This window comes from Calypte anna, chromosome 1, assembly GCF_003957555.1.
Source record: "Calypte anna isolate BGI_N300 chromosome 1, bCalAnn1_v1.p, whole genome shotgun sequence".
Taxonomy (NCBI): domain Eukaryota; kingdom Metazoa; phylum Chordata; class Aves; order Apodiformes; family Trochilidae; genus Calypte; species Calypte anna.
Genome location: NC_044244.1, coordinates 158,033,767 through 158,045,173, shown reverse-complemented (window position 1 = coordinate 158,045,173; position 11,407 = coordinate 158,033,767). Strand labels below are relative to the sequence as shown.

Genomic DNA, 11,407 nt, shown 5'->3' with positions numbered 1-11,407 from the left:
CCGCCGGCAGCAGTGCCCTCGAGTTCCCGTGACGGTGGCCGTGGCGGTGGCATCGCCCGGAGGGAAGGCGGAAGCGCGCGCGTACGCGGCCGGGCAGGCGGGCAGCGGCGGAGATGGGTGAGTGGTGGGGCCGGTGCCGCGGTTCTCCCCCTTCTCCCCCTTCTCCCCCTTTCCCCCCCTTTCCCCCCCTTCTCCGGTATTGGAACGGGCTGCCCCGGGAAGTAGTGGATTCTCCATCCCTGGAGATACTCAAACAGAGACTGGATGTGGCACTCAGTGCCATGGTCTAGTAACTGCAGCGGTAGTGGATCAAGGGTTGGACCTGATGATCTCTGAGGTCCCTTCCAACCCAGCCAATTCTATGATTCTGTGATCCTCCTTCCCCTCTCCCTCCTTCCCCTCTCCCTCCTTCCCCTCTCCCTCCTTCCCCTCTCCCTCCTTCTCCCCCTCTTCCCCCCTTCCCTGTGCCGTTACCGGTCGGACATTTCGCCGTTGCCTCCCTCGGAGCTGGGTCGAGCAGCATTTCCTCCCCTGAGCTGCCCCTGCCGTGGGGAAGGGAAGGGGAGTGGGGTGGGATGGGTGGGTGTTGGGGGTGGCTCTGCCCCCTGAGGGAGGCAGCGGGCTCCGCACCCCTTGGCGGCAGGGCAGGCTTGCGGGCTGGGCTCCGAGGGCAGCATCGCCCTTCTCCGGGGGGGTTTGAGCAGCCTGCCCATCCCTTGGGTAGAAGCTGCGGAGTCTGTACCAAGCGGCTGTAAAAGTGTGTGGCTGTTGAGTTGGCTCGGGTTTGGGAAGAACCGGCAAACTTGACTGGTAAGAGCGATGGAACTAGTTTTAGGGAAGACAAAGGCGGGTATCAGAATATTTCCTTAGTCCCCCGAAAAATGTTGGGTGATCTGTGACATTGTATGCGGGGTGGTGGGTGCCGGGAGTTTTCAGCGACTGCTCTTCTGACTGTGAATGGCAGGTGCACGTCCTGATAGAGCTGTAACATCTGACTGGTAAGCTTGATTGACACCAGTAGCTGATTGTAGTCAAAACCCATGATAATCATTATTTAGGAAAAAAGCTGCCAGGCAGCTGCAATCTTCAGAACTACTTAAAATGTATTCTTTGGGTGAACAAAAGAAATGTACTCGTGTGATGCTGAGAAGTATTGCTTAGTGGTCTTGCTTAACTGGTTAATTTTTCATAGTGATATAATTGTTTTGATTCTTGCAGTTGATGCTCCTGGTGCTTATCTCAAAGCGTAGCTTAAAAAAACTCTGCAAGTAGTGGAAGAAAATGTCACGTAGCATCTCCAAGGAGATCGGGAAAGTAAACGCTTCTAGCTCCTTGGAGTCTGAAGATATTAGCTTAGAAACCACAATACCAACCGATGATCTTTCTTCCTCTGAGGAGAGAGAAGGTACTGTTAAAATCACTAAGCAGCTGATTGAGCGGAAAGAATTGCTTCATAGTATCCAGCTACTTAAAATAGAGTTATCTCGGAAAAACCTGATGATTGACAACTTGAAAGCAGAATATTTGACCAAGGTAAGAAATGCTGCTTCTTTTGTATTGTCTTGTTTCTATTGCTTTTACAATACAGTAGAAAATTCCATTCTGAGAAGAGTTTCTGTGAATTGCTTACTAGAAGTCTACTTAATTGCTTGTGTTTTATTCTTTTTCTTAAACCTATTTTGAACTCAGCTATTTGCCTGAAAAAGATCAGTTATAGAACTGAGTCTTTTTTATTTGTAGCTCATTAGAGCAAAATCCATATTGTATTTTATGAAGCTTTCATGTATTTAGACATCTTACTGGACAATCCTAATTGGACTTCCCAGCCCACAGGGCTCTTCAATTTTTTCTTTCAGGTTTTTCTTTTTGTAAAATATGATTGAAAAAATGACCAAGGTAACTACTTCATTTTATACTTGTTTTATATGTAGAATGAAGAGCTAGAAGAGAAGCTCAATGATGCCCTCCATCAAAAGCAGCTGCTGTCTTTACGACTGGATAGCCAGCTGGCATTACAGCAGGAAGATGCCAGGTATGGTAGAATTAAAACAAAAACCCCTTCATCTCTAGTTGCTAATATGAAATCAAATTACTTCATGGAGAGTTAGTGGAAAGTTTGCTTATGAATTGCAGGAATAACTTTTATTTTGCAGATTATATTAGTATTTCCACTCTAAAAATGGCATTTGTCATTTACATTTAATTTACGTATAAGTAAACTTGAATTCAGTTCTGCCTGAAGCTTGGGTTTTTGTTTCGTTGTTACTTGACTTCACACTTGAATAGGAAGTTCTAGTAAGAACGTTTTCAATACCACTAAAGAGCAAAAGGAATAGGTAGAGGGGGGAGACTTTCCATTTTAAACTGAATTTTAATTACTCTGCAGTCTGGATGACTTGGGAGAGGTAAGGGGATAATGTTTTGCACTTCAAGTTAAGATTTCTTACTGATCAGAAATGTGTTCAGCTGATGATGTAGAAATTTACTTTCCTTCTTGCTTTTTTGAAACAGTTTGAGTTAACCTGTAGCTGAATATATACTGGCTAGTAGGCCTCTCCAAAGTGCTTTGTCACTTAAATATTTTAACACCTGTAACAGGACAGTGAAGAAAGAAAAGCTTTACTTAATGCTTTTCTGCTACAGCAGAGGATGCACCAGCTTACAGGATGTGCCTGATCTGAAGTCATACTCTCTAGTGATCCTGTGACAGATTTAGGGATGTGACATCACACCTGAGATAAGTTACAGCAAAGTTTTTCAACTAAGACCAGCTACCTGTGGGGGAAATCTCTATCATCCTGCATGGGTTTTTGCAGCAGGATGGAGTACTTTCATGTTGGCCATATTTAACTTATCTGAGGAGTGCTCATTAAAAAAAAGTACTTATGTGCGGATTGTTGTTAATAGTCATAAAAAAGCTGAACTTTTTTCCCCAGTCTTTTAATTGTTTTTCCTGTCTCTTACCTCGCTTTTCATCCCCTTTTAACAGAATCGTACTTAATGTTTAGAATATATCCTTGTGTGACTACTTTGCTGAGCTGGGATGTGATTTTGTTTTACTGAAGCAAGTGGGGCAGGCATCCCCTTTTAGTACTAGCTAATATTTTTAATATTTTTGATAGTGTAGGAATTGCTGCATTTCAAAGAATGATTCAATTTTATTATGTAATCAAGAGTTGTAGCTAAAATCTCAAAAAAAAGCAGCTGCCTTTGGCTTTAATAAAATAAGGAGAATACTTTGAAACATCTCTGAGTGATGTGCAGTTTCTCTTGCTGTATTAATACCTCGTCACTGGTAGTAATAGTAATGGTAATGTTTCAAGGCTGGAAGTAAGGTTGCTTGTCTAAGTGTAGTGGTCTTTGTGTTTTTTAAAAGGGCCCAAACTTTGTATGTTACACTGGTTAGAAAATGAAGGCCATAAGCATGTACATGCTGAAACTTGGCAAAGAAACTTGGCAACAAGTTTATGTTGCTATTGCTTTATTTGGTGATTTATTGGTTCCTTGGGTTTTGTGTTGACTTTTGACATTCTACTTTTTAATTTTCTACTTTTAATTGGTAAATTAATGTATAAATTCAGTGGAGGTAAACTATAATTTCTCAGATTCATCTTTGTGTTATCAAAGATGATGAAGTTCCTGGCTTGTTATGTATACTGTCTGATGATGATTGTGTAACCATGGTGACATACACTCTTGTGCTAATTACCTAATCTCTCAGAAAACTTTCAACTCTACGAAGTGAGCATAATGCAGTCTTTTGCCAAGGTATTGCGAAGGTTTGTTTGTTGAATGACTTGTTACTTAATGTCTTCTGTTTTCAAATCAATCCCAAAGAAAACATCAGGCCCTAATGAAACAAGAAATGGAAACTGTTTTATTGAGACAGAAGCAACTGGAGGAGACAAATCGTCAGTTGAGGGAGAGAGCTGGAGATATTCGTCGTAGCTTGCGAGACTTGGAATTAACAGATGATTGCTATGAGAGGCTCAAGTCTCTTCCTGAAGATCAACTTTCTATCCCTGAGTATGTTTCTGTGAGTATTGTATTTTGTATTGGTTGAAAATATAGCTCTGTCCTGGGTCTGGCTGAGGTGGAGTTAAGTTTCTTCATGGCAGCCTGAATCTTGCTGTGTTTTGGATTTGTGGCTAAAAGAGTGTTTGTAAAGTACCACCAATGGTTTGGCTGTTGGTGGCAGTGCTTGCACAGCATCCAAGCTTCCTCTTTTCTGCACTCTGCCTCCCTCTGTCTGCTGTGAGCAGACCAGGGGTGGTCATGAGGTTGACCTCATGAATTCCAGGAAAGGAATACCATCTAACATCATGCTCAGCAATATAAAATTGGAAGCAGAGGTGTGTCTACCAAGGTGATTATTGCTCAGAGGCTGGCTGTGGGAGGTGGTGAGTTACTGTCTTTGCATGGCTTTTTTTAATTTTTTTTTTTTTTAATAGTTTCTCTTCATGAATTAAACTGTTGATAAAACTTGACACCTGAGTTTTCTGGCATTTATTCTTCCCACTTCCTCCTCTGTCTTACTTCCACTGGAGGTAGCAAGTGAGTGACTATATAGGTGCTTGGCTGGTGGCCACAGTCAATCCACCACAAGCTGTAAATTGCATTTATTTAGAATTAAAGGGGTGTGCATATAGTAGAAGCCAATCTATACTCCTACAATTCTTATTCTTCCTCAATTAGAAATGAAAGAGCCAGATGTACTTCTGAATTGGTCTGTCTGGTCTGGGTTCCAGTAAAGGGAATCTTTTAATCTCAGATGTCTTAGAGGGTAGAACTGCTTTTGTGTTTTAAGGGGATGAAGCAAATGGGGTGTTACATTAAGTGGTGGGTTCACACTGGTGATGTGAAATACAGCAAGCTGAAAATAGGAATTTGAAATTCAGTTTGCCAGAACCATAAGTCAAGATGGTCCATCTCTTACCTTTCTCTCACGCTTTCCATTTGGTCCTTTCTTATCTGACTAAGTGGAGGACATAAAGTATACTTTATAGACTTTGAAGACTAATTTTCCTGAAGTTTAGTATGACTTATAGGTAGATGGAGGGGCAGGGAGGTATTCTGCTTGCAATAAAAAGTCAATACTTTCACAGACTGTGGGATGTGTCCAGAGCATCCTGCCTTTCTTCTGACAATGAAGGGGATTTAGACATGTAAACCTTAATACACCAAAGTACTTACTTATGGAGCTAATTATTAAGGAAGCTGAAATAATACAACATTAAAAAGTTTAGTGCAGTTGTTGAGGTATAACTGCTGCATGACCAAGTTCTCTTAGTGAAAGTCATGGTATACTGTGCTCTAAATATTTGCAGAGAAACAAAACTTGTCATCATTTAAATGATGTTTATAGAATTGTTTGATTTGGAAGGGACCTTTAAAGGTAGGTCTCTAGTCCAACCCCCTTGCAGTAAGCAGCAACATCTTCAACTAGATAGGGTTGCTCAGAGCCCGAGGTTGGATGTTTCCAGTGATAAGTCATCTCCACTCTTTCTGGGCAACTTATGCCAGTGTTTTACCACCTTCATTGCAAAAAATGTCTTCCTTATATCTAGTCTAAATCTGCTGTCTTTTAGTTTAAACCCATTACTTATGTTGTGTCCTATCACAACAGACTATGCTAAAAAGTTTGTCTTGATCTTTCTTACAGGCTCTCTAAGTACTCAAAGACCACAGTAAGGTCTTCTTGGAGCCTTCTCAGGCTGAACAATCCCAGTTCTCAGCTTTTCCTCCTAGGAAAGGTGTTCTACTCCTCTGATCATTTTTTGATCTATGTCTTTGACACCAGAATTGGATACAGTACTCCAAGTGGGGTCTCATGAGAGCAGAGTAGAGGAGCAGAATCACCTCCCTTGACCTTGCAGGCCATGCTTCTTTTGATGCAGCCCAGGATATGGCTGGCTTCCTGGGCTGAGTGCATGTTGTCAGCTCATACATCAGTACTCCCAGGTCCTTCTCAGCAGGGCTGCTCTCAACTGCTTCATCCACGAGCCTGCATTCATACCAGAGACTGCCCCAGCCCAGTTGCAAGACCTTACACTTAGCCTGATTGAACCTCATGAGGTTCACATAGGCCCACTTCTCAGGCTTGTCTGGGCCAAGGCATCCCATCCCTCAGGCATGCAAACCACATCACTCAGTTTGGTGTCATCTGCAAATTTGCTGGGTAAATCTCACTCAATTTCACTATTTCATTGATGAAGGTATTAAACACTTATTGGGAGCATCTTTTGAATCCAAAACTTGGACTTGAAAGTACTAGAAAAAATGTTAAGGCTCTGAATGATTTAAAAAAGGCCCCAAGCTAAGTGTTCCTATCAGGTTATTACCACCAGTGATTTTCTGTACCCACTGCCCTCTACAGAAGTACTTAAGGAGTTTTTTGTTCATTCCTGTACCACTTTGGTCGACAAAGCAAATTTTTAACACAAAATGAAATCCATGTCAGATTGCTAGAAATTGGTGTGCAGGAAGCTTCAAGGCTTTGTGAGATGGGTGACATTCAGTAAGAAAAAGACTGTGTAGCCAGGCAGGACACATTCCAAGAGTTGGTAACCTTGCCAACTGCTTCAAGTGAATCTGTCACAGCACAATTAGAGTGCTTAGATTATATTTGTGAGTAGAAAGGGGCTATAAAAAAGATGTGAAATGGAAGGGTGGGTAACAGCCACCTTCTTGCCCTTATTTATCTTTTTCTCTTGTGTTCAACCAGTAAATGCTACTTCTGTCTGTGGCTTAAACTCCAGTATGTGTTCAGGTAAGGCCCCTTTCCTCTTTAAACTCCTCATTTTTTACTTTTGAGGCCAAATTAGGTGTAAATTTTTTTTTCTGGAGAGGGCATTCTGAAGATATACTGTAGTAAGATGCAATTTTCTACTTCTTCCAACTTCTTTTGGCAACAGGGTCAGCATGACCTGTGGCTATTGGTTAAGTTCAGTGACTGTTTATCATTACTTTGAGCTACTCAAGTGATACAGATGCTGTGAGGCTACAGAACTGTTTTGCATGCCCTATGTACGCATCTGTTTGTCTTCTGAAGTCTAGGAAAAGGATGTCGACAGGGAAAAAGTAATTTTTCTAATGTGTTTTTCTTCTTTGCTTACCAAAGGAGAAATAGTGCATTTCTCAAGTAGCTAATACCTCTGGTTCCAGATCTATATGCAGATTACTAGTTTGTTCTACTGTTATTAGAGTAAAATTCTCCTTGGTAAGAGTTCTGCTTAGAGAAAATTAGAGCAAGAAATCTCCAGGCTTTCTTTTTTTCTGTTGATCAGTTATAAAATGCTGCCTATAAGATGTTCTCTAGGACGGAAGTAAATGTATATAGAATGCTTACACTTTTTTTGAAACATGATATAGTGGATAAACAGCAGGAAGTGCTTAAATACAGGTTTTTCATATACTGATATTGCAAGTTTGAAAAACTAGAATTAAAAATAAATGTGACTTGTTTTTCACAGTTCTTCCACAAAGGGGTGCAATAGTGACATGTTAGAGCAGAGACTGAGTAATGTTTAATGTTTATGATGATTCATAGAATCATAGAATGCCTTGGATTGGAAGGGACCTTAAAGATCATATAGATCCAACCCCCCTGCCTGGACAGGAACACCTTCCACCAGATCAGGTTGCTCAAGGCCCCATCCAGCCTGGCCTTGAACACTTCCAGGGAGGGGGCAGCCACAACTTCCTTGGGCAACCTGTGCCAGTGTCTCACCCACCTCACAGGAAACAATTTTTTCCTAATATCTAATCTAAATCTCCCCTCTTCAAGTTTGAAACAGTTTCCCCTTGTCCTCTCCCTACACACCCATCTAAAAATCCCTACTCCAGCTTTCCTGTAGGCCCCATTCAGATACTGGAAGGTTGCTGTAAGGTCACTTCAGAGCCTCCTTTTCTCCAGGCTGAACAACCCCAACTTCCTCAGCCTGGCTTCACAGGGGAGGTGCTCCAGCCCTCTGATCATTTTAGTGGCTCCCCTCTGGGCACACTCAAGGAGCTCTCTGTCCTTCTTATGTTGTGGACTCCAAGAGTGAACACAGTGCTCCAGGTGGGGACTCACAAGAACAGAGTAGAGGGGAAGAATCACCTCCCTCAACCTGCTGTCCATGCGTCTTTTGGTACATCCGAGGACAAGGTTGGCTTTATGGGCATCAAGCACACATTGATGGCTCATGATGACAAATGAAAAATGATGTTTTAAGCATCTTTCTCTTAAAATCACACTCTCGTTTTGAATTTATATATAAAAGCTTCAGATTTTTTTCCTAGCAGTTTATAAGAATATTTTTTTCAAAACAATGTATGCAAAATTTGAAAGTACGTCAGGTCTTTGAACTGGTGGTTGGCAGCTGAATTACTTTAATTTGTTCAGTAAAGCAACTCCTTTGTACTCTTCTGTAAAAATTTTTCACCAAGTTGTTAAACAATGGTATCTGCAAATTCCGTTTATTTGGCTTTAGTCACCATATATTTCAGTTGCATCATTTTGCTATCTACAGCTTGGTTTCCCTTTATTTAAGATAGCAGTTAACTGATGCAGCTACTTTCACATAACTTCATGAAACAAAATCCATCCACCCATTTTTAGCTTAGCTGTAGTTTTCCACAGACAGTTTATGGTTTTTGCATCTAATGGTTGAATTTGTCATTTGGAATTTTCATAACATTAAGAAAAAGTTAGAGCTTATTTTGGTTTTAATTGAATAGTATTTTAAAAACCAAACACATCTTTAATTTCATTGGCTTTATGTATAAACTCAAGTCATAGCTGAGAATCCCTTGTTACCATCCTCAAAAAAATGAAGATAACTATGCTTTATAAAACTTTCAAAATTTTTGCAATCAAAACGACCTTAAAATAGAACATATGTTCTAAATTTAAGCTTATGTTTCTTTTGCACTTAAAAGTAAGAATGAAAAGTGTAGCATGCACAGTGTTTGGAAAAACATGAAAAAAACAGAAGACCCCCCACCACTTTTTGGAAAATTTCACTTTTCTGCCTTGCTACTTATTTTCCAGTACTATTGCACACTTGTTTTATTGTATAAAGCAAACTACACCTGTGTTTACATTGGCAAATTTTCATGGCTTCTGTGTTTTTTAGAACTGTATGCTGCCAATTATATGGAATATTCCTGGGACTTTTCTTTGTCCTCTTCTGTTTACAGGTAGCAAAAGAGAGACCTGTTTTCCTTCTGCATGGAAGTGTAGCACAGCTTGCTCTTGAATACTTACTTTATCTGTGCTTTCTTTTATTTTTTTCTTTAATCATATATCAAACACCATGTTAATGATGAGTATGGAATAGCTTTTGCATTAAAATAGTACTTAATTATATATTCTTTTCATCCCCCAAAATAAACATTTTAAGGTATCAAGTCTGGGAACAATAATCCCTGTGTACATGTGTGGGGGCGTAAAAAAAAACCAAAGCCCTTTCTTCTTTGTTTTGCACCTTTTAGCTTTTCACCTACTGATTTTGTGGTTTTACTACTGTCTTTCCTAGTATTTTTTTTGTTCAGTATAAATTTCTGGAAGAGTTTCATGAATCTGAGTCGTATTTGTTTTAGACTGTGACTGGAGCAGGGGAAGAGAGAGGAGTGTGTGTTACAGATTATTTTATATTTTCATTTCTTTTTGTCCTTTTACAAGGTTTTTTTTCAGTGTTAATTTACCAGAGTAGTGTCTTACAGGGGCTACGATGCACAGTGCAGCCGAAACCAGCTATTCCTGCTTTTTTTTTTTTTTTTTGGTGCAGTTTCATCAGTTTTTCAGCACAAAACAGGCAGAAAACAAATCTCTCTCCATTTCTACACGCCTCATAAAAATTTACATTGGCTTGAAGGAAGTTAGCAAGTTAGGCTGTTTGTTGCTAAACAGGCTTTTTTCACCCTTTTTTAAGCTATTAATCAAATAGGCTCTAGAAATGGCATAAGTAGGACGATGAGACCAAGTGGTCCTTTAACACTTGTACTTTTAACTGGCCAGCCTGACTAGACAGACATATATATCTTGACCACAAACTGATTATTTATTAGTTGCTGGGGAAGGAAGCTGTCCTTGCTTTAACATTTCTGCCCACACACACCCTTCTGGTCCCAACCAGACTCCAGGTATGCACTAGAAATCATTTTATGAATTGTTGTCATAAAATGTTGAGCTAATTTGTTTTCAGGATTGTAGTTTTGCCATTGCAATTTTGCTAGTCTCATTTTTGAATATATATCTTTTTCTTTTAGATCCGATTCTATGAAGTAGTCCATTCTTTAAGAAAAGAGCTAAGTGATCTACAGATGAAGAAGGAGAGCCTAACAGAAGAATTAAGTGGGTACAAATCCCAGCTGAAGTGTCTGACAGAGGTCTGTGCCCCTTCATTATCTCAGTTAAGAAACTGTAAATATGTATGTGAAAAACAAAACATCATTATTCATGCATAAGATTATAAAAGCTTTTTTTGCTGTGTAAAAATGTAGGGAAATGTCCTGTATACATCCTAACAGCTGAATTTACATTATGGCTACCCTGCAATATTTGCTCATGACACTGTTCAGGATAGACTTACCAGTTATGTTGTGGTTTCTGATGGCAAGGTTCAAGTTTGAGAAGCTGAGACAGGTAATTTTTGAGACGGTGCCTTGGTAGTAATTTGCTGCTTCTTTTGTTTTAGTTATACAAAAATGCATTTTTAAAAATAATTCTTTGGAGTTTTATCTTTCTGTTACACTTTTCAACTTTTTATAATTTATTTTCCCTAATATCTAGTAAAGAAAAAGGTAATTTGATTCCAGGTAAGGTATAAGCCCCAGAAGCAGAGAAACAAACTATCAAAATATATTTAATTTTTATTTTCAAAGAGTAGAAGAGTTGAAACAGTATAAAGAGACTGTTGTTTCTAAGGTACTTACATCTACTTATTCTTAGTTTGTATACATCTGGGATGATTTGTATTTTAGCTTAGTTCTGCATAAATCTTGAGTTCTGATACGACAGTCTAAGTTACTTGGATTGTATTTATCCAAGTCTTGGCTACCAGGGATTCAAATATCACTTGTGTCTTACTACTGAAATTATTCTTTACTTACTACCAATTTACTTGTGGAATAATATTAATACTTGTGGATAATATTAATTTCACGAGATAATTTCATTTTCACAATCTTTTTTCATTTTCATAATCTTCACAAGATAATATTTCATTTCTCTTTCAGATTGAACTAGGAAAAGTAGTCAATAAAATATGTGCGTTTCTGTGCTTCATCATTATTTTGTCATGATCTCTGGTCGCAACCGAGATTAAATTTATCCTGTTAACTTTCATTTACACAAGCATTTTCATTTGTTGTACATTTAATGAGCTCTGATTTAATAAAATTCCACAGGAGGGTTTTCAGT

General features: G+C 39.4%; 1 protein-coding gene across 1 annotated transcript in view; it reads left to right on the top strand.

The window, feature by feature from the left end:
* Positions 1-2: 2 nt before the first annotated feature.
* The window catches only part of PIBF1 (progesterone immunomodulatory binding factor 1), a 111,228-nt gene continuing 99,823 nt past the window's right edge, over positions 3-11,407 (top strand). The window contains exons 1-5 of the mRNA XM_030459201.1: positions 3-117; positions 1,219-1,533; positions 1,932-2,032; positions 3,838-4,036; positions 10,255-10,374. Of these exons, the coding sequence (XP_030315061.1) occupies positions 1,282-1,533; positions 1,932-2,032; positions 3,838-4,036; positions 10,255-10,374 (672 nt within the window). The 5' untranslated portion in view covers positions 3-117; positions 1,219-1,281. The remainder of the gene's footprint in view (positions 118-1,218; positions 1,534-1,931; positions 2,033-3,837; positions 4,037-10,254; positions 10,375-11,407) is intronic.